Genomic DNA, 23019 nt, shown 5'->3' with positions numbered 1-23019 from the left:
TTTGATTTTTTTTAATTCATTACCTCTTTAATTTACAGTTAAAGGCAGCACAGTTTTACCACAGGTTTGTGAGCTGTAATGAATGTTAGAGGAGGGTGAGGAACCTTCTGAAGTATCTGAAAGTTCCTCAGAACTTGGTTGATTACACTGGCTTGCACTATCTGAAACAACAGAAAGGTGTTAATTGTTTGATGTACCTTGAGGTCACCAACACACACTTTTTTTTAACACCGTCTGTGTGAAAGTTTCAGATCTGGCTGGTGATTTAGAGAACTCTAAGGTTACTAGAAATGATTGTCTAGAAAGTTCACCTTCAAAGACATCTCTGTTCAACAATAAGTTTGGTGATATGTGGTTGTTTGACAGTTTTTGCTTTCATTTTTTCACTTAATGACCACTAGAAATCTCTGTTATTAAAAAAAAAAAAAAAAAAAAAAAAAAAAAGATAGTGCTAGTATTCAGTCCATCTGTCCTTCTCATTTATGTTCAAAGACTTCAGGCCAGGATTGCTCACAGAATTCAGGAGCTGGAGAATCTTCCGGGGTCGCTGCCACCTGATCTGAGGACGAAGGCGACCGTGGAGCTGAAGGCCTTAAGACTGCTCAACTTCCAGCGGCAGGTTTGTCAATGACGTGACACTCATTTTTTGTCTTATCTATTCATTTATTAAAAAAAGCAATTCATAGAACAATGTAAGTACACCTCTTTAATAATGAGCTTGTTTTTTAATTTCTGTATTAAAATGTAAACGTTATTATTCTGTATAAAATTTGTGATATTTTTTCGGGGGAATACATGTGATGCAACTGTCTGATATCACAATGAAGAAACATATTAAATAAAACAAAAACAAAATTCTTGAAAAGAACATTTAATAAGTAGTTTAGCATAATCTTTAAACTTCTCAACTGCTTTTTAATATTAATGTCATGTGGTAGAACTCTTAAAGATATTTATGAAATAATATTTCATGAAATTTGTTTAAAAAAGTCTTACAAATTGTAAACTTTTTTAAAAAATAGCATAGGGATGACGAGTTTTCAGGATGTAAAGAAAATACGTCATTTATTTTTTATTGATGGTCACACCTAGCCTGGCTCCGCCCTCCTACGTACTTCCACTCAATTTTCACTTTCCTTCAGTACGTCTGGGTTTGCAGTATATTCTTGGGTTTTCTCCGGCCAAATTTTTGGCGGTCCAATCAGTGAACAGAGGGAGTGGCTGAGAACGATGACGTTGAGGTCGTGCGCTAGTTTGAGTTGTAGGGTTACGTCACGACCAAACGTTAGCGATTGGTTATGGCAGATCCAAAATGGCTCTGGGCAGATCCAATGGTTTTAAACTTCAACAGAGTACCCGCCTTCAAGGAAGTTAACGCTTGTCAATGGAGAGTGGCCAGACTCTCTGTACAAATGAAATGAAATGAAAATCACACCATAGGTCATTTTTAGATTTATAAAATATAAGCTTTTTTTTTTAAATGGTCTAAAAGTGTTTCAGAACCATTAACATACTTGCATATCTTTGACCCAGAAATAAATATCAATAATAATAATGAAAATAATAAGTGCTCTAATCATTTTCTCACTTGTGCATATAATTGATACAATTGAGATAAAAGCATATTTCCAGTAATTTATTACACATCAATTGTGAGACACTTCTAATGAAAATCTCTCACGTTTGCCTTTGGTTTAGAAGTAATGAAATAATTTACAATAAGACAAGTGAAAATTGCTCATGCATATATTTGATTTGCTGGTTTCATTGAGATTTGTCCTATTCACACTGTGTGGATGATGATTGTGTCCAATTTTATGTTTAATTTACGCTGTGCAACGAAATGCACCATTAGAGGGCACCCTTGTTGTATTTCGCTGCACTCAGTCTGCTCACAATTCACAGCCTTGTTCTGCTGTAATTAACAATCATGATCAAAATATGTGTGAAATGCATCAGATTATGATTATCATTGGATGAAGCTCATTAGCTTAACCCATTTTGCCACAGATGACTATGATTGATTTTTTTTCTCTCTCAGTTGAGGCTAGATGTTGTAGCCTGCATGCGCCGAGACACAACTCTGGAGACTGCACTGAACTCCAAGGCCTACAAGCGCAGCAAGAGGCAGACCCTGAGAGAAGCTCGCATGACTGAGAAACTAGAGAAGCAGCAGAAAATCGAGCAGGAGAGGAAGCGCCGACAGAAACACCAGGTGATCAATGAATGATCAGTGTACTAAGTGTGATCAAATAAATGGACTGAACATACTCAATAATATACTGATAAAACAATAGACAAGCTCCTACAGCAAAATACTCATATACACAATTCATGTGCTTACATATTGACTACTGATAAAGGTCAAGGCTTCAGACTGTGACCAAATGGTCACATTTTGCGACCTTTTTTCCTGCCGGTGTGACAACAATTGTTAGCCGTTGCACTGATGTCACCAGCACGTTGCTCAACTGATAAGATCTGCCATTTCTGTTACATATGAGAAACATCATACGGCAAATGAAACGCAACTGCACTACGTATTTGAGTTGTGCTGCGAGGACCGTTTATCAGTAAAAGACTCAGAACAGGTTTACTCGCGGAACGATCTTGAGCGTGTGACACCATTACTACACAGAGCTGGGATTAATGTCACCGCAGCGAGAGCTAGTGGAAAGCATTCAAATTCGGTCCAGAATTCTGTTATAAACCACACATACTGTATCATGTCAAACAGCGCTGACGAGGAATACCAGGAGAAACATTGTGCCATGAAGTTATAGAAAACGTTTCAGTCCAGAAATCACCAACATTCACCATGGATTTAATGTAGTAACGCTAACCGTAACCCACGTATTATGGCAGAAATAGTCTAAGGTGTTTTTAAGGTGCTAAGGTTTTAAAGGTGTTATATATGGAAAAAAGTAGAAAGTCACAAAGTGACTCATGTAAAACAAAAACTTTTCTTCAAATTGTGACTGAATTACACAGAAACCAAGTAAAGAGAGCTCTTTTATAATCACTGAAGCTGTCTGTCAGTTCAGTATGATACAAAAGAAGAACAATGGTCAATTTAAGAGTAAACAATATTTAAATTTTCCATATAAAGATGAGGTTTTTGCACGTTACTGTTGTTAATAATTTTTTATTTATCTGCATATCAACTCAAGTTCAGTGCTTCACTGTTAAATTTCCAATAAACAAACATGTAATTGTATTAGTAACTGCACTTATTAATGCAAAACAATAGTCATTTTATGGTTAAATTAAGTTTATGATATTTTTCCCCCCGGCTACCAAATCAGGTGTTGGCGCCACCATCTGGAGAACTAATGGCGCTTTTCCACTACACAGTACCAGCTCGCCTCGGCTCGCCTCGACTCGACTCGGCTCGGCTCTGTTTGGTTTTCCACTGTGTAAAAGTTGTACCTGTACCCGCTTCCAGGTACTTTTTTTCGTACCACCTCCGGCGAGGTTCCAAGCGAGCTGAGGCGAGCCGAGGCGATACTAAAATGTGACGTGAAAACACGGCAGACTGCTGATTGGTCAGAGAGAATCGTCACTATTCACTGCGTCATCATTGCACGCGCCAGACGGAGTATCCTGAATAAAAAACAACAAAAACAAAAACAAAAACATCCAAAAACAGCATACACTCGATTTCCTCCATTGTCCTGTGTGTGTGGGTAGCGGGTGTGTCTCGCGCGTCTCGCGTAAAAGATTAAGTCACGGCAGTTTCCTGCGGCGTCGCTATGACGACCAGGTACTATTGTGGAGGTACTATCTGCAATGGAAAACGGAGCGAAAAGCGAGCCGAGACGAGGCGAGTCGAGTCGAGTCGAGTTGAGCTGGTACTGGTAATGGAAAAGCGCCATTAGTGGCACCAGTGCCATTGCTTTCAAATGTTAGTCTGGAGCCCTGAGGGAGCTTTTAAGAGGGGTCATATCATGAGGAATCAAATTTCCTTGGCCTGCCAAGTCAAGCTGATGCAATAAGAAGGATGTAGGATAACGCTCTCCTAAACACCAGAATAACTGGAGACTAAAAGGATTGAAAATTGCTCTTCCTGGCAGTGTGTAAGACCTGACCATCTGCCTGACCTACTGAAGATTCCTAGCTTTAGAAACAAGTGGCTGAAGTTTATTAAGATGTATTTAAAACATTTCCATCTGACATTAATAGTTTGTGCTGCACATTTGATGCAGATTTTTTTATGAACCTGTTATTTTTAACTTTCTATTCACCAAAGAATCCTAAAAACAAAATAAAAACAAAAATCTGTTTCCACAAAAATATTCAGCAGCACAACTGATTTCAACATTTCAACACTAAATGTTTTTGAGAAGAAAATCAGCATATTAGAATGATTTCTGAAGGATCATTTGGCACTGAAGACTGGAGTAATGATAACCTGGAAATCCAGAGTTCTCGCAAGAGCACAATTTGAATTTGCGCAGCGAGTTACTCTGGCATTGAGTAATGATGCTCATTAACTATGCCCTTGTAGCCGAGCTGCACCAATCACATCGGTGTATCTGATATAGGCGGGCAAGAGGCGAGCTAAACAATGATGACAGCGCTAGTGCCGCCCCTCGAGTTGGACGATTTTCATTACTCAATGCCAGACCCTTAATCTTTCAGATTTGGGTCTGGATTTCCAGGCTAGAGTAATGATGCTGAAAATTCAACTTTGCCACCACAGGAATTAAATAAATTTTTAAAATATATTAAAATAGATAAGTTATTTTAAAATTGTAATAATATTTCACAATATTAATGGTTTTACTGTATTTTTTCTTAAAAACAACAACAAAAACAAACACATAAAAAATAAATAAAAAAAAAAACATTTAAAAAAACATCAGAAAGAAAATGTATAAGACAAAAAGCATTATATGACCTGTTTAGAACACAAATGGTTGAGGAGTTTTAAAGTGGCTTTGCTCTTTGATTCATGCTGTGTCATTCTTTACTTGTAGGAATATCTCAACAGCATTCTGCAGCATGCAAAAGATTTCAAGGAATATCACAGGTCCATCTCTGGAAAAAATCAAAAGCTGTCCAAGGCCATTGCTACCTGGCACACTAACACAGAGAGAGAACAGAAGAAGGAGACTGAAAGAATCGAGAAAGAGAGGATGAGGAGACTGATGGTATGAAGCACCATTTCTAGCATCATTATAAAACGTTCTGTTTCATTCTTCACTGCCTTCGCATTAAAATGGGCATACACCACAACATAATGTCCAGTTCTTAAACAAATCACTTAACTGGTGCTTCTCCTTCTATTGATCATTAATTAATTCTTTTTAATGAATTAATTTAATGATTTAATTAACTGATAATGATTGGTGATTCACTCTGAATCAAACACAGAGTCTAATCAAACACAGAGACTTAATCAGACTGAACTCACTACTACACTGAATTGGCTCAGATGACTTTCTCGCATATGTCTCGAACTGAGAACTAGTACTGTGTTTTAAAATGTAAAAAAAATACACATTTTCCCTTAAAGGTTCTCATAGGCTCTCTGTCTGTTTTCCTAGGCTGAGGATGAAGAAGGTTACAGGAAGCTAATTGACCAGAAGAAGGACAAGCGTCTTGCCTACCTTCTACAACAGACAGATGAATATGTGGCCAACCTGACTGAGCTTGTCTATGAGCACAAGGCTGCTCAGGCTGCAAAGGAGAAGAAGAGGAAGAGAAAGAAGAAAAAGGTATAGAAAATACCCTATAGAAAAGAATCCATAAAATCACTTATTCTCAAGTCTCATATAGTAAAGTATACAGTTTTATTCAAACACTCAATGCTTCATCAACAATCATCAAACACTCAATGCTTGCTTATTTCTTTCATGTTTAACCTTCAGAAGGAAGCTGGTGATGCCGAAGGAATGGGAGCCATTGGGCCTGATGGAGAGGTAAGTAAATTGCTATGAAAATGAAAGCAGAGTAGATGTGAATAACTGACTGATGTTTGATCCTAATGGTAAACTCACTCTGTCAAACCTAATCTAACATGGCCTGTCACAGAAAACCTGCTTTAATGTTTACTTATTCGTGCAGCCCATAGATGAGAACAGCCAGATGAGTGAGCTGCCAGTCAAAGTCATTCAGACAGAGACTGGGAAAGTGCTGCAGGGGACAGATGCCCCCAAGTCTAGTCAGTTAGAGGCTTGGCTCGAGATGAACCCTGGGTAAGCTGTCCTCACATTGCATCCTCTGGTTGTCTGGTAATTAAAAACATTTCCATAAAGATATGACCAGTCACTTGGATTGAGCTGTGAAGCTGCAGTGAGCCATGTGTTTACAGCACTGTGGGGAAGACAATATTGAAAGGGATGCAGTAGAAAAGGGAAAATATGCTACTTGACATCCCACCAAATAAATAAATACATAGACATTGAATACAATTTGTGTAGAAATGATTGTGCATGTATATCATCCTAAAGCCTCTGCTAAGAACACAATAATACTACAATAATATTAAAGAATCCATATGAGGCTTTTTAATGTTTCCTTTTCCTTAAAGGGATACTCCACCGAAAAATGAAAATTCTGTCATCATAATACTCACCCTCATGTTGTTTCAAACCTGTATGAATTTCTTTCTTCTGCTGAACAGAAAGGAAGATATTTAGAAGAATGTCAGTAACCAGACAGTTTTAGATACCATTGACTTCCATAGTATATTTTTTTCCTACTATGGAAGTCAATGGTATCTAAAACTGTCTGGTTACTGACATTCTTCTAAATATCTTCCTTTCTGTTCAGCAGAAGAAAGAAATTCATACAGGTTTGAAACAACATGAGGGTGAGTATATGATGACAGAATTTTCATTTTTCGGTGGAGTATCCCTTTAAGTGTGTAATGGATCTGTTTGCGCATGTAAGACCTGCAAAGTTAAAAAGCTCATAGGTCAAAAAGCAAATAATTGTTATGTTTATGTACACACATATGCATATATATATTTAAGAAGAATGTGTTTTTTATATATAAAATATGTATTATAATATGTATAAATATTTACAGTATATACATGCAAATGTTTCTTAAATATAAAAAATAATGATCTCAATTATAACAACCACAACTCAACATCCAGTCAAGTCATAGAACCAAATCCCTGCCTTGCTTTTTTTTCTTTTTCAACAAACTGTTACACTCGGATGTATATCACAATACAGGGAATAAGATTCAGTTGTGAACTGATTAACATTTTATTTTTGTGTAATCACTTATGAAATCTTAAAAAATTACATAGAAATAATACAATGTTACAATTTTGTAAAAATTAGCATTTTCATGTGTCCATGCATTTTGGATAAAAAATGTGCAAACCTCCTGTGTAGCATATTTTAATTTAGCTATGGGGGAAAAAGCTTTGATAACAAGAACCTTTTAAGCTTGTGTTGTCAATAAACCCTTTTCAGGCTTCAAGTGTTTACTAGTGCATTATGCCCTTTTAAACAGCTATGAAGTTGCTCCACGGTCAGACAGTGAAGAGAGTGGGTCGGAATTTGAAGAGGAGGTGAGTGTCCTCTTATTTCTGCTCATTGAGCATTGCCAGCTCCTTGGTGTGGAGTGAGTCATACATAAGTACACAAACTCACACACATTATTATCCTTTTCTCTGCATTCATAAAGCATCTCCCATAAGCCTTTTCAGTATCTTCCTAAGTAGCCCCTTTTCTTTTCTGAATATGACACTATATTGTGTAACTCAAGCAATCACAGTGCATTAAATTAGCTTAATCCGCTAATACTCCTTTTTAGGATGATGAAGAGGTGGTCTCCAGAGCCGAATCCGAAGAAAAGAAAGTCATCGATCCCAACGGTGATGAAGTATCTGAAAGAGCAGCCAAGCACATCATAGAGTATGTTGCCTGTTCTCACTTCAAAACAAAAAATGCCTTGTTGAACTGGATTGAACTTAATATGTACGGAGGGTTTAAAAGTTTCTATTTAGCAATTTTCAGATTTTCTACACTTTTTTGCATTGCAAATTATATTATCAGTTTGATGAGTGAAGCGAAAAATGGAATTTAAAGGGATGGTTCACCCAAAAATACTCACCCTTAAGTTGTTTCAAACCTGTATAAATTTCTTTCTTCTGCTGAACACAAAAGAAAATATTTTGAAGATTGTTTGTATCCAAACAGTTGATGGGCCCCATTGACTTCCATATTTTTTTTCTCCCCTTACTATGGAAGCCAATGGGTCCCATCAAATGTTTGGTTACAAGCATTCTTTAAAATATCTTCTTTTGTGTTCATCAGAAGAAAGTAATTCTTAAAGGTTTTGGAATAACTTGAGAATGAGTGAGTAAATGATGACAGAATTTTCATTTTTGGGTGAACTATCCCTTTAAGTATATCTCTCAGTATTTTTACTTTAACGATAGCTGCAGTTGAGTTGCAAGTTAAGTTTGTGTAAAACCTGATGATCATGTGATCCAGCATGATGATTTGAGATGAGCTTCTTAAGATTCAAGGGAACCATGAACATCTGACAGTCTTTACAAAGAGTCACATGTTCAATGTCTCAAATGGAATCTGATTAGTGATAAAAACTACAGTGTAGAATTGTAAATATATTTTTGTCATAACGTTTATTTGTTTTAATTAAATTAGTTTATTTCCAGGTTTAATTTGTATTTGTTCTCAAACATTTAAACCTCACTGCACATGCTATAATTATTTGGGAATTATTGAAAGATAATTGAAAGTGCCAGATTTTCAAGAGGTTACAGTGTCTCGGGAACGGCTGATCTCCTGGGATTTTCACACACAACAATCTCTCGAGTTTACAGAGAGTGCTGTGAAAGCTAAAAAGCACCCAGTGAGCAGAGTTTCTGTGGGTGAAAAGTCCTTGTCAACGAGAGAGTTTGAAGAATAATGGGCTGACAGGAAGGTGAAGTACCTGAATAAAACACACATATAACAACAGTGCTGTGCACGAGAGATTGTCTGAATGCACAACACATTCAACCTTGAACTGGATGGGTTATAGCAACAGAAGAGCACAACGGGTTTCGAAATATAAATCCATAGATGAGTTCTGCCTTGTGTCTGTGGATCATGCTGATGGTGTTAGGAAATACAGACTGAGGCCCCGTCCACACTACTGCGTTTTAGTTTAGAAACGGAGAATTAAAACGAATACGATCTCCGTCCACACCAGCGTTTTAGCTGCGTATTAGAATTGATCTCCGTCCACATTAAAACAACTGAAAACGTGGATCACGTGACCATTCACCAACACTGGGCATGCGCGTGCCGGTGTAAACACAACTTCATTGATAAAATTATCCCACCATGCGCTGGTTCTTCCCGGGTTAACCCAAAACCGACGCTCCATGTACGGTCGATACCGCCGCTGCACACGGGAATTGTCACAGATCGCTGGAATAATAGCTTGCCTCCGGCGCATGTAGGCAGTTATAGCAGTGTAAAATGCAGAATTTACTTGCACAACAGCTGCTAGCAAAGATATACGCTATGACTGATGTCACCCAATCATAGAGCCGAGCGTGAGCCTCTACTACGTCATCGTTTCTAAAGTCCTCCGTTTTGACCCGTCCAGACTAAAACGCCCTCCGGAGATTCAAAACGAAAAACGGGTCGGCAGCGTTTCTAAACTTCTCCGTTTTGGGTCTCCGTTTTTGCCGTTTTAGTGTGGACGGGAGGTGCAAACGTAGCAAAAGGTCTCCATTTTTAAACGAAAACGCAGTAGTGTGGATGGGGCCTGAGTATTGTATGAATGGCACGGTCTACTTGCATATTGTTAGCAGTCGGCAGAACCTCTGATCACATAGTCTACATGCATTTTCAGCAAAACATTTGTTGGGTGTGTTTTGTAAAGCCATTTGTGAAGACACAAGGCATGTATCTTTTCAAGCTGGTTTAAAATGTCCTGCAGTTTTCAACACGAGCGTCTTTGGTGGAGTGGTAGATCATGTCAACATGGACCAGAATCTCTATAGATTGTTTCCAGCACCTTGTTGAATATTTGCTGTGAAGAATTCCGTTCTACCCATTTAAATGTATGGATTCGGCAGATGCTGAATATTCAGTGTTACATTGGATTCTATATGTTTTATCAGTACATGTGTCCTCCAGGAATTGAATTCATGACCTTTGCATTGATAGCACCATGCTGACCTGTATGTAATTAATAAAGTGGCCACAGGCTGTATAAAGAGCATATTGCACATCTATTCCCTTTTAAAGGGTAACTCTCGCCAAAATGCAATCTAGTGTCTTTTTGTTAATCTACCCGAGGCAAACTTTCGTTTAAATGCATAATTAGAATGGAAACGCCACTTTTAAGTTTGACCGTATTTTCGTTTTCGGTCAAATTGCCCTTTGAATGGGAGTGCTTGGGGCACTTCTATGATAGCATCTTCAAAAATAGCTATTTTTAAAACACTAAGAAGGCTCGACACAACATGAAAGTATCACCAGGGGCTCTACACATGAACTCGAGCATTGACAACATTGTTTGTGTACACAGAGTTTACTAAAAAGAACGATTTTGAAAAACTCACTGTAGCTGTGTCCGCCGGCATTTTGACAGTCAAAAATAGTCGATCTCCGAATGCAACGTAACAGGGAGCAGAGTAAAGATGGAAAGCTCCTAAAGCCTAGTTCCATATAAATTCACGGATAATTTGTTGTTTTGTCATTAGTGAAAATCAATATTGACCTTGTATTTGAAAAAGGATCCTCATATAAGAAACAATACTAAAATTCAGAGTCAGTTCATTCGCATTCGGAGATCGACTATTTTTGACGACAAAATGACAAAAATATTGGATTTTTTTTTTCAATTCAACTGCCATTGGCAGGTGTGGTAAAACATTATGTTCAAGGATTATTTTATCCAAAAATGGTTATTCATGAGTCAGCCTTATGTCACAAGACTCCCGTTTATCTTCAAAACACACAGAACTTTTTGATTTTTAAAATAGTTCATAAAGAGAATGTGGAGGAAAAAAAAAACATATATATCAAGCAGTTTAATTCACTTCTTTTTTTTTTTTTAAGAGACACAATCGCTTCACATGATGAACAGATTTAATTTAGTCGTTTATTCATTTAAAAACACTGATCGACACATCCATAGAACACATCAAATATGGTAAACAGAAGCTCAACTATGCTTACTTGAGAACCAATGATTGTTGATGCGTGAACGTTTTCTTTACTTGGAATTTCAATGGATGGACAACTATGATGTGAGAATATTAAAAATATCTTAATTTGTGTTTCAAAGATGAACGGAAGTCTTATGGGATAATGACCCTGGGTCATTCTAAACCCCGGGTAAACTGAATCCTGAGTTATCTTGCTTCACTTTTAGCAATTTTTATTTTTGGATGAACTATCCTTTTAATGTTGGATCCTGTGTTACAGTTCTGCTAAGCAGGATGTGGATGACGAGTACAGTGTTCAGGCGGGAGAGACCAGCTCCCAGTCTTACTATGGAGTGGCCCATGCAGTCATAGAGAGGGTGGATAAACAGTCCACCCTTCTGATCAACGGGACCCTCAAACATTACCAGGTAAAGCAACAAATAAACCAAGCTTTAAATAGACACCTCCACAGATACATTATTCTTGGAATCCATCTTCTCTGAAGAGAGCTGTGTAGGTTTAAATGAAATGTCAAGGGATTATGCTCTAGAAATTGAAGAGGCTGCAGGAAAGAAATCACTCAGAGAGGAAATTTCAAAAATGTAGTAGCTTGTATTGAATCTGTTATCCCCTTTGGGCAGTAATGGATTTCAAAAGGAGAAACAGACTTGTTATCTCCTGTTTATCCTTTGAAAGATTTAAGTGAGCACTAGGATTCATGCTTTATTAATTCCACTCGGCATCTGTGAAAAAACAATTGGATCTATTGTGCCATTTTCTGGAATCTGTGTGCCGACTCGTGTGTCTGCTCGGTTGTCTGTTTGTGATACTTTTAAGATATTTAATGCAAATCTTTTTGTTCAGATTCAGGGTCTGGAATGGATGGTGTCCCTGTACAACAACAACCTGAATGGTATTCTGGCCGATGAGATGGGTCTGGGGAAGACCATTCAAACTATCGCCCTTATCACCTATCTGATGGAAAACAAGAGGCTCAATGGGCCGTACCTCATCATCGTACCGCTCTCGTAAGTCCAACTAGCAAGCTGTAAATAACGTGAAAAGAGGTGTAATGAAGTGAAATGTCTAAGAATATTTGCAGTGTAATAGCTTCATTAGTTAGCTAAACACTATTACACAGTTCAGTTGACCTCTAATGACTGAAAACGCTGTGATAGTGATTTGTGATATTGCATTTTTAAGATGACATATGGCAGTGCTACAAGTCACTGAACAGTTGATTGATCATGCATGCTTAGTTGGACATTGAATTAAATGGTACAACATCTTGTTACTGTCACGGAAAAGGTGGTTAAGATATAGCGCACGACGAAGGAGATACAATAGGATACTTTAATTCAAAACTTAGACCAGAGAACAAACAACCACAAATCACTGATAACAATAAATTTAATACAAGACAAGGAACAGGAAGAAACAGAGGGCTTAAATACACATAGAACAGCTGGGGCAAATAAACTCAATGATAGTAACCATAGTAACTAACAGTCCATGCTGGGAAAAGGTAAGGTCTAAACGGGAGTGTTTTGCATGGAATCAGGGGCAATTTTTAACGCATGTGCTGAGGGGGTGCTAGATCATTGACAGGGGGAGCTGCGCAATTATAGGCAATATATATATAGGTATATTAATAAATGAGCAAAACTTGGCCACTAAATATTTAATATTCAATTATTTTAATGATCACAATTAAAGTTTTAATTTTATTAAATTGAACAAGCGCAACATTTAGCATTAAATCAAATGTTCTAAAAGACTTATTATTAATAATAATGTTATTTCAACATAATATCTCGTTATTTCGACATAATATGTGTGCGTGCAACAAGCAAGATGTGCATTTGTAAATCCGGTGACGCGTGCATTGATTTTTATTAATAAACTAGTGTTTTCTGTGTCAGTGTCGGCTGCAAAGATGAAGTTGACGATCGCCATATTCGTAGTGAACGCACCTATAGAGAGAAATGCACATAATGGATTACATAAGAGAGTAGCCTATTTCTTTTCGTTTTGAATTATTTAGTTTAAAGACATTTCAAGCTTTGTGTATTTGATGTATTTCTCATGTCTGTGAGGCATATGAGTTTCGGTTAAGTTAGGATGAGATGGGCTCCAGTTAACGTACAATGCAAGTGCGCCTCCATGATTATATTGTCTGCTATATTTGCTTCTTATTTATTCAATCCAGGCAATTGGTTGATGAAAAATTTATTAAAATTAAGATACAATTTATACAAAACGAAAATTCACTTTAAAGAAAGGTTTTCTACAAAACAAAACTTAATGAAGTGGTCAAAATCATGTCTGACCCACTCCATGTCTCTCGATATATTGCGCATCTTACTCGTGCTGTTCACTTTTCATAATCAACATAGATGGAAAAAAATAACATTATAATATTTTAACAAATATGAAACTAAATGCGCTTTTTTAATGGCTAAAACAGTATAGTAGGCTTACAGACTCTCTATTTGTACAAATTGCTGCACATTCATTTAATTCAGAATTTTGCACACACAAGTTGAAAGGCATTTGTTCAAATCAAGTTCACGGATAATTGTGCGTGCATTTATTAATCATTATGACACTAAAATCATAACAAAGTAGGCTATGCTATGTACAAAAAATCAGATGAGCCCAGAATATGAACGCAACGTTTAATTACACGTTAAGCATTTTCCTCCCATAGAAAACCATTATAAGAACGTTTAATGTGGCTTAATGCAGAATAGAATGTCCCCTTATGTCGAAATAACGAGTTATTATGTCGAGATATTATGTTGAAATAACGACTTAAAGCTACACTGTGTGATATTTTCCCCCATCTAGCGGTGAAATTGTACATGACTACCCAGTAAATATTAGTTTCTGTTCCTTTCAATTTCGAGGGCGTTTTAACTCCTACGGTGGCCGTATTATTCCAATATTAACATGGCTTACAGTTCGACTTCGTCCAATTGCGCCTTTAAAACTATCACCTGTGATCCGTTGCAGCACAGATTTATGTTACAAGGTAAACAATACTTTTTCACCATTGACGTGAGGAAAAGTAACGCAAGTTATACTAGAGGTCGTTCTGGCATTATGCACAACCATGCTATGGTTAGACAAGCAACTATAAAACTTCGAATTTACACAAAGGCTGAATTACCTGTCGAGAAGAAAGCAGGCAACCTCGGCGTCCGTTTTAAAATCTAAAAAGTTACTCCAGTATTGACTTTGGTCTTGCTGATTTGCCTGTCGCGTTGACGTTTTAATTCTCTCTTTCGCTTCCTTGGCGACTCTGTTACATGTCCTCGAAAATAGGCGTGATCCTCCATCAGCAATCTTTCAAATCTGCCGGCAGTCGCGAGTAATCTCCCCCTCGCATTCGTCTCTGTGTCACTGAGTGTAAAGCGCGAAAGGTGAAGCTTGAATTTACAGGTATGTCCCTATTTGGCTAATGTAGTTTCAAGATGGAGGGGTAACATGGCGACCGGCATTTGAACCCCTCACCCGTATGTACTTTCAATGGCAGATTATAAACTTACGAGAATACTTTATTACTTGAAAGAAGTAAATATACATTAATGAGCACATATATTTTTGAAAGAACTAAGTGTTTTTTGCTAAGAATCAACTAAAAAAATTACACAGTGTAGCTTTAATATCTCGAAATAACAAGATACGTTTTTTTTTTTTTTTTTTTTAAATGCGGTTCAGGGCTTCCATAGAATACAGCCTAAATATAATTGCTTCCAGGAATTATTTTTGGGGGTGCTATCGGGGTGCTTTGGTCTTTCTTGGGGGTGCTGAAGCACCTGCTAGCCCCTCCCTAGGGCCACCCATGCATGGAATAGTGACAAAGAAGCTAGAGAAATGATTTTAAGTCAGAAAAGATACATTTCAACAGTACCATTATCATTAACTCCACCTTGGTTGTTTCCTGCAGTACTCATAGATTTTGATATGCTAGAGTTAATGAAAGAATCTGGAAACATGGTAGCTGTTGTTGAAGATAGACTACAAACGGTATATTAAGCATTTGTCCCAGTATGTACGGATGGATCTAAAGATCCTAATACAGGAAGAACAGGTTTTGCTTTCAGTATTCCATCCTTGAACATTTCTGTTAATAGGAGAACATCAGATAATTTATCAGTATACACAGTAGAGATGATGACAGTAGCAACAGCACTACAGTGGATAGAAGAGACTCAAATCAAAAAGGTTATACTTTGTACAGATTCATGTTCGGCATTAAAGTAATTGAAATCATTCACATCTCACAGTCGACAGGATATAGTAAATGAGATATATGAAAATCTGTATAGATTTAAGAATATTAACATCATGATAATATTTATGTGGATACTGGCTCATAGAGGGATAAAACATAATGAAAAGGTTGATAGTTTAGCAAAACAGGCTTTGGAAAACGAGGAGGTCATGAATATTTCACTTAGTAAATATGAAGCAAAAGCAGTAATTTTAAAGCATATACCACGAAAGAGTGGCAACATAAATGGGATACAGTAAATATAGGACGTCATCTTTATGAAATACAACGAGAAGTAGGAGTAGTGAGGATAACTAAAAGAAGCACCAAAGAGGAAAATATTTTAACAAGATTAAGGGTTGGACATACTATACTGAATAAAACTTAATACACATCCAACAGGATTATGTGAGCATTGTGGAGTAGAGGAATCAGTAGAACATGTTATTTGTGTTTGTCAAAAGTATACTAATGAACGAGAAATAATGAAAAATGAACTTAGAAAGATGGGAATGGATGAATTAAAGCTTAAACATATAATTACTTATGGACTAGAGAGTTTATTTCTTTATCTCAAGAGAACAGAGCTGATTAAGAGAATTTAGAGTTTTTATTATTTTATTTTTATGATATGGGTAAATTCTGATCCACACTCCAATACAATAGGTGGCGATAATTCACCTTAATGTTGGTGCTACCCGCCATAAAATCGAAGAAGAAGAAGAAGAAGAAGAAGATAGTAACTAACAGGACACGGCTGAACCAAATGAACTAATGAAGGAGGAGTGACTAGAAACTGAACAATGAACAGAGGAAGTCCAAACACAAACACAAACATGACAGTTACAATATTTGTGTAGTTTGTCTTGTATTCTCAATAGCAAAAGGCCCTATAGGATATGGTGAAAATGACCCTGAGCACCATGTTTTAGCTTTAAGTTATTTTGATTGATTTGTGCAACGGCCAGAAATGTCCTCAAACAGCTTTACCTCACACCTATCATTAAGTCTGCTCCACGATCACACCACCTATCATTTAGATAAATGACTTCATTTAGAGGTAAAACGTTTTCTCGTTTATTCCTTCTAGTATAAAAAAAAATGACAATATTGATTTTCGTTTTTTCATAGGACTTTGTCCAACTGGGTTTATGAGTTGGACAAGTGGGCACCAAGTATTGTGAAAATTTCCTACAAGGTAGTCATTGATTTTTACTATCAGTATGTATAGTTACTGTGGACAATTTAAGTTTATGATGTAATATAGCAAAAAGGTAATAAAATCAGTTAATGGCGATTTCTGTTTTAATTCGTCAAAGGGCACACCATCAATGCGGAGGTCTTTTGTGCCGCAGCTCCGCAGTGGGAAGTTTAATGTCCTTATAACCACCTACGAGTACATCATTAAAGACAAGCACATTCTCGCCAAGGTAAAGGCCATGCATTACGTTTGTATTTGCAGACACTTTCATCTAAAGTGCATTCTTTCATTTAAAAGTTTGGGGTCAGTATTACAATTTAAAATAACTTTTTTTTAATGTTTAATTTTTTATTTTTTTTATATAATTTACTCCTGTGGTGGCAAAGCTGAATTATCAGCAACATTTTCCAGTCTTCAGTGTCACATGAGCCTTCAGAAATCTTTCTAATATGCTGATTTTTTGTTGTAATTCTTTGAATAGAAAGTTCAAAAGAACAGCATTTGTTTAAAATATAAATCTTTTTTAACAGTACAAAAGTCTTTACTGTCCGTTAAGATCAATTTAATTCATCCATGCTAAAAGTTCATTTCTTTCAAAAAAAAAAAAAACCTTACTGACCCCAAACTTTCAAACGGTGGTGTACTTTTAATCAGTTCCTGAATTCCCTGGGACTCGAACCCATGGTCTTGGAGTGACACATGTTTGTAGAACAATCAGTGCCTTAATGCACTAATTATCTATTCCTTTCCAACCCCCAGATTCGCTGGAAGTATATGATTGTGGACGAGGGTCACCGCATGAAAAACCATCACTGCAAGCTCACGCAGGTGTTGAACACCCACTACGTCGCTCCCAGAAGGCTGTTGCTCACTGGGACCCCTCTACAGAACAAATTACCTGAGCTCTGGGCCCTGCTCAACTTCCTGTTGCCCACCATCTTCAAAAGCTGCACCACCTTTGAGCAGTGGTTCAATGCTCCATTTGCAATGACTGGAGAGAGGGTAGACTGTTATATTTCACCCTTACAGATTTACCATCCTGTTTTACACATTACACTGTAGCTTAAAGAGGTTTTCTCTCTGTTGCGGATTACGCCAATTCAGGTGGATCTAAATGAAGAGGAGACCATCCTCATCATTCGCCGTTTGCATAAGGTATTACGTCCCTTCCTTCTGCGCAGACTGAAGAAAGAAGTGGAGTCCCAGTTACCTGAGAAGGTAAGGATCCATTCTGACACACTTTTTGAATGAAAGTGGAAAAGGAGATACCAAGCAAAACAACAGTATTAATGTTTTATGTTGGTTCAGGTTAGAGTTGTCAAAAAGTACAGACTTTGGTACCAAAGCGTCACATTTTTTAAATTTCAGTACCGACTTGGTACCGAAGTCTGAACTTTTTTACAACTCTAGTTCAGGTTTTAGACTTTGGTTCTTCAAAAATGAAATGCTGCTAAAAAGCATTCAGCATGACATTTAGCATGTGTCTTATTAGGTCGACCGCACACAGAAAACAACACATAGTGCCGTGTCAAAGCAGCTATAAATGGTTCGATATATGAAATTCAGTATGCAAATATAATTTGATGCGTTTGCTGTAGGTAACATTTTTAATATTCTCTTAATGTCAGTCAGTGTAAATATTCAAACTGTAATCTTAAATTTCATAAGTAGGTCTCAACAGTTCAAATATATACTGCCAATTTTACAGGCCCCATTATGAATTTTTAACTATTTTTATATTTAGAAATGTATTCTTATATTTACTATAAATACTATTTTGTATCAACGGTTATATTTTCTATACATCTTGAAAAAAATACAACATTCTTTACAAAAATTATTTTATTTATTTCCAAAACAACAAAAAAGAAAATCATTATACAATTTTTTTCTATTATTATTATTTTTTTAATAAAGCATCTTCCAAACTAAGTATGAATGACATCTGGATGTCATGTGGTTGAGGTTATATTAATGCATTGGGTCTTAATTTTTCACAGGTGGAATATGTCATCAAATGTGACATGTCAGCCATCCAGAAGGTTCTGTACAGGCACATGCAGGGCAAAGGTATCCTGCTCACAGACGGCTCAGAGAAAGACAAGAAGGTAAAGAGAGAGGCTGTATGGTAACTGTAACTGCATGTTACACTGCTCTGTGGATTAAAGCAGATGTTCATGGGGTTTTAACTTGATGTTTTTCATCCACAGGGTAAAGGAGGAGCCAAGACTTTAATGAACACCATCATGCAGCTGAAGAAGATCTGTAACCATCCCTACATGTTTCAGCACATTGAGGTATCGCCATGTCTCAGTCATGGTTATTATTAAGCTGAAATAAAATATGAATATTGGTTGAAAAAATAAACTGAAATAAGTTTTAAGTTGAAGCACTAAAATTATTAACCTTATGACAACGAACTCTAATCTTTATCATTAGAGACCACTAACAACTAGGGCTTTGACTTTTGCCCAAAAATCATATTCGAAGTTCGTTTGTTTATTAATATTAATATTCAAATATATTTTAATATTTATGAATAATATTTTGACCTATAAAATGCCTTCAGTAAGACCTATATTGGTATCAAACTTAAGTTGTATATGTTCTGTCCACCAGAGGGCAGTGTATCAGTCAATGTCAATGGGCAGGCAATGATGTTTTCAGAAGAAAAACACTCTGTCACGACTGTTTTTTTATTTATAAAAAAATGGACTTTGTCCTTACTCGTGATTTTTCCCTGTTTCTTTGGTAACCCAAAGTAGCGCCACACGTTGCTTTTCAAATTGTCAGGAGTGTAGATTTCGAACTCCTCGTCAGGCGTGGTTGTTGTAGGCGTTGGCGCGGCCATTGGTTTGGTATACAAAATAGGCGCTAACCAGGACGCTAACGTCACCTACCGGAGCCCAGATGACCAATAATAGCCTTGCTAATGAGCTTGCGATTCACAACTTCACCAGGCGTGAAAAAGCCTTGGAATCTGAATTGAAAACAACGTTTACAAGCAAACACAATTACAAAAAATAATGCCCATAACAGGTTCGAATATTAAAGGATGCCTAATATTAGTTCGAATATCATTATTTTTTTAAATATTCGAATTATATTCGAATAACGAAGTTCGGAGTCAAAGCCCTACTAACAACTATCATGAACAAACTAAAAACGTTTTGATAAATTATTCTTAGAAATATCAACAAATCAGCATTATAACTTTCCAGAGCTATTGGTCTAAAAAATGAGGAAGAACGTTTAAAATGTATAATTCATTACATTTACGAGCCTTACAATCTCTGAACAAATGACACACATCAGTTTAACAGAAACTGTCCATTCTTCTTTGAATAGAATAATTAGAATAATTAATTGTGTCAATGCGTTCATCATTAGACACTGCTGTATCAGTGTCCTTATTTGCACATATTTATTTAACTTGAGGAAGACATGGGGCATATGTGCGCATGCACAGTGCTGGTTCATGTTTGGAGCACTAGACTCGAGTATATGAAATATTTCCATAAAAACTTGAAACACGCTCGCTCTGGTCCAGATATGAACTGTGATCCGTGTTGCGACTCTTGTTTAACTCATCACGGAATTCCGCGCAAAAACCACTATTTTGCAAAAAGCACATATTTTACCATGTGTTGGTAGTCAAACTCCAGCTTTGACCACATCGTTGGGGAAATGCAAACAACACTTTTGTTTTACTGTTTTGAGGAAACATACACTTAGTGTCTGAAAAACAACTCCACAAAGCAGAACAGGCAGAGGTGTACAAACAGCACTGAAGTGGTCTTTCATGACATTTGACTTCTCTGTAATGTGATGGCATGCATAGTACAGTGCAGTGATTGGATTAAAAGAGAAAAGCTCAGAAATTGATGACGTAGATGCGTACTCTCCAGGCACTGGAGCTGTTTTTATTGTGTAGCATGAAAGTTAATTGGGTCTAAAAAGCATTGGACCCCATTGACTTTTAATGTATGTATGTAAAATATATTTTAGACCTAAAACTTCTTCATATCTATGGAGTTAAAACTTCGGTCAACAATCAAAAAGCATTCTACCGTGCCATGGTATTTTTCTACTTGTATGGCATCAGCTGTGCTCAAAGTGTCTATTTTGTACTTTAGGAATCCTTCGCTGAACACTTGGGATATCCAAATGGCATTATCAGCGGGTGAGTATGGATCAAATCGACTGTTACCATGAATTGTTCATTCATCAAATATGGATCACTAAACACATTGCAGAGCCCCTGCACTACATGACATTTTAGACATGCTATTTTGTTGTCCTAGCCCTGACCTGTACCGTGCCTCTGGCAAGTTTGAGTTACTGGACCGCATCCTGCCCAAGCTGAAGGCCACCAATCACAGAGTGCTTCTGTTCTGTCAGATGACCACCCTCATGACCATCATGGAGGATTATTTTAGCTACCGTAGCTTCCTCTATTTGCGCCTGGATGGTCAGTAATCAGTGCAAACCAAATCCTTTTATGTATTCCTGTCCTTTAGGACCTCAGTATTGGGGATTTCCAATTGGTGGCCCACCACTTTTTTAATGAGTGTGATCACACATACTGTAAATGCTGCCCTTTCTCTTTCATTAACACGTTTGTTTCTGGTTGTGTCCTCCAGGAACTACGAAGTCTGAGGACCGGGCAGAGCTTTTAAAGAAATTCAACAGTGAAGGCTCCCAGTTTTTTATCTTCCTGTTGAGCACCAGGGCAGGTGGTTTGGGCCTCAACTTGCAAGCTGCAGACACCGTTGTGATCTTTGACAGCGACTGGAACCCCCACCAGGTTTGTGTGATTCAGAGGAACTAGACATTCACGTCCCTAGTTTTCTGTAATCTCTAAATCCGACTTGAAAAATATCTTAGAGTATAAGTAGGGCTGGGGGAATTAACGCGTTAATCTTTGCGATAAATTTGAGATGTTTAACGCATAAAAAAAAAAAATAACGCTATTGACGCAGCACCTTTTTTTTTTTGCCTTGTTTTAATGACTTCCTTTTGGGCTGCTATTGAAAAGGCCAAAAATATGCCGTCCCGCCCCTCTGTGTTCGGCGATCAGGTTTCATTCTCGCGCAGCTTGTTTAGTAACTTCACGAGCGGGTCTTTTCCGTTCCGTGTGTGTGTGTGTGTGTCGGCGCGCTGCGCTCTCTGCTCAATGTTCCGCTCCGTGTTTGCGCTGCGCGTTCTGCTCTGTCCTTAACGGCCCAAACGCTCCAATCATGTACCGATCATGCACTGGAAAAGCAAAGTCCGCTCAAATAATGTGAAATTTTATCAGTAGTAGACTTCTGTTTGCTGAGCTGGTATAGCCATGCTGGGCAACAATGGTAATTGTGTGGACATTTTTCTTTTTTTCCCCTTTGTTTGTGTGTTGTTTAATTTAATTAGTGATTCTATGTTTAAATGTTGATGATTACAAGTTTGGGGGAAATGCGATTAATTGCGATTAATCACAGCAAATTGTGCGATTAATTAGTTACTTTTTTTTTAATCGATTCCCAGCCCTAAGTATAAGTGATTCACCTTGGTTGAGATAGTTGTGGAATTCAGAAATATAAAAGGAATTGTATTTTTTGTATATAAAAGGAATTGTCTTTATTTCTCACAATTTAAACTTTTTTTTTAACTCTATCTTGTGATTGATTGTACTGTATATCTCACAATGTGAATTTTTTTTCTTCATCGATATAGCCGGTTTACACAACGCCATTTTCCACTAAAAACTGAAAACTTTGTATGCATTTTGGCCGTTCATTTACACCACAACAGTGTTTTGGGGGCCTAAAGACGCAAACTTTTGAAAACGGGTTTCAAAGTGCAAGTTTTTGGAAACAATACCGTTAACATCTCCGTGTTAACTACAAAAATGTGAAACATTGATAGCATACACATGCGTATTATGTATTTTGTCTATAGGCATGCGTGTGTGGCTTGAGTGCTCTCAATAAAGTAATGCTTTTGTGCGCAGGCGTGTCTTTCTTTACAAAGTGACATGTCTAACTAGCGGCCTGACATGCATAATACAGTGTTTTAGTCGTTTGCGGATCCGTGTGAATGGGGATGGTTTTGATAAGGTTGTCTGTATAAAGAAAAAACTTTTCCGTATTTAGTACATCGTTATCATGTAAACATACCCTTTCATATTAGTTGACAAATAATATGTACATTTTGATTTATTTGCATTAGAATTGTTGGTTAAAAATTATAGGACTGTATACTGGAAAAAGTTAACTATTTTGTGGAAAAAAATACTTTTTTTCAACAAGGATGATTGCTGAAAATGGATCAAAAGTGACCATAAAGACATTTTTAATGTTACAAAGATCTGAATTTCAAATAAGTGCTGTTCTTCTAAACTGTATTCATCCTGAAAAAAA

At 37.0% G+C, this 23019-nt stretch overlaps 1 protein-coding gene across 1 annotated transcript in view; it reads left to right on the top strand.

Moving 5' to 3' along the window:
* Nucleotides 1-23019, top strand: part of smarca2 (SWI/SNF related BAF chromatin remodeling complex subunit ATPase 2) — a 49022-nt gene that overhangs the window by 6519 nt on the left and 19484 nt on the right. The window contains exons 7-25 of the mRNA XM_082169985.1: nucleotides 493-619; nucleotides 2042-2215; nucleotides 4980-5153; nucleotides 5550-5720; nucleotides 5874-5924; nucleotides 6070-6200; nucleotides 7478-7535; nucleotides 7781-7881; nucleotides 11422-11569; nucleotides 12006-12169; nucleotides 16552-16618; nucleotides 16740-16850; nucleotides 17381-17623; nucleotides 17726-17839; nucleotides 18622-18729; nucleotides 18832-18918; nucleotides 20758-20804; nucleotides 20926-21092; nucleotides 21265-21428. Of these exons, the coding sequence (XP_082026111.1) occupies nucleotides 493-619; nucleotides 2042-2215; nucleotides 4980-5153; nucleotides 5550-5720; nucleotides 5874-5924; nucleotides 6070-6200; nucleotides 7478-7535; nucleotides 7781-7881; nucleotides 11422-11569; nucleotides 12006-12169; nucleotides 16552-16618; nucleotides 16740-16850; nucleotides 17381-17623; nucleotides 17726-17839; nucleotides 18622-18729; nucleotides 18832-18918; nucleotides 20758-20804; nucleotides 20926-21092; nucleotides 21265-21428 (2407 nt within the window). The remainder of the gene's footprint in view (nucleotides 1-492; nucleotides 620-2041; nucleotides 2216-4979; nucleotides 5154-5549; nucleotides 5721-5873; nucleotides 5925-6069; nucleotides 6201-7477; nucleotides 7536-7780; nucleotides 7882-11421; nucleotides 11570-12005; nucleotides 12170-16551; nucleotides 16619-16739; nucleotides 16851-17380; nucleotides 17624-17725; nucleotides 17840-18621; nucleotides 18730-18831; nucleotides 18919-20757; nucleotides 20805-20925; nucleotides 21093-21264; nucleotides 21429-23019) is intronic.

Source organism: Leuciscus leuciscus (assembly GCF_965113295.1).
Source record: "Leuciscus leuciscus genome assembly, chromosome: 5".
NCBI classification, from domain to species: domain Eukaryota; kingdom Metazoa; phylum Chordata; class Actinopteri; order Cypriniformes; family Leuciscidae; genus Leuciscus; species Leuciscus leuciscus.
The sequence above is the reverse complement of the archived record's forward strand: the minus strand, read 5'-3'. Positions and strand labels throughout refer to the sequence as shown.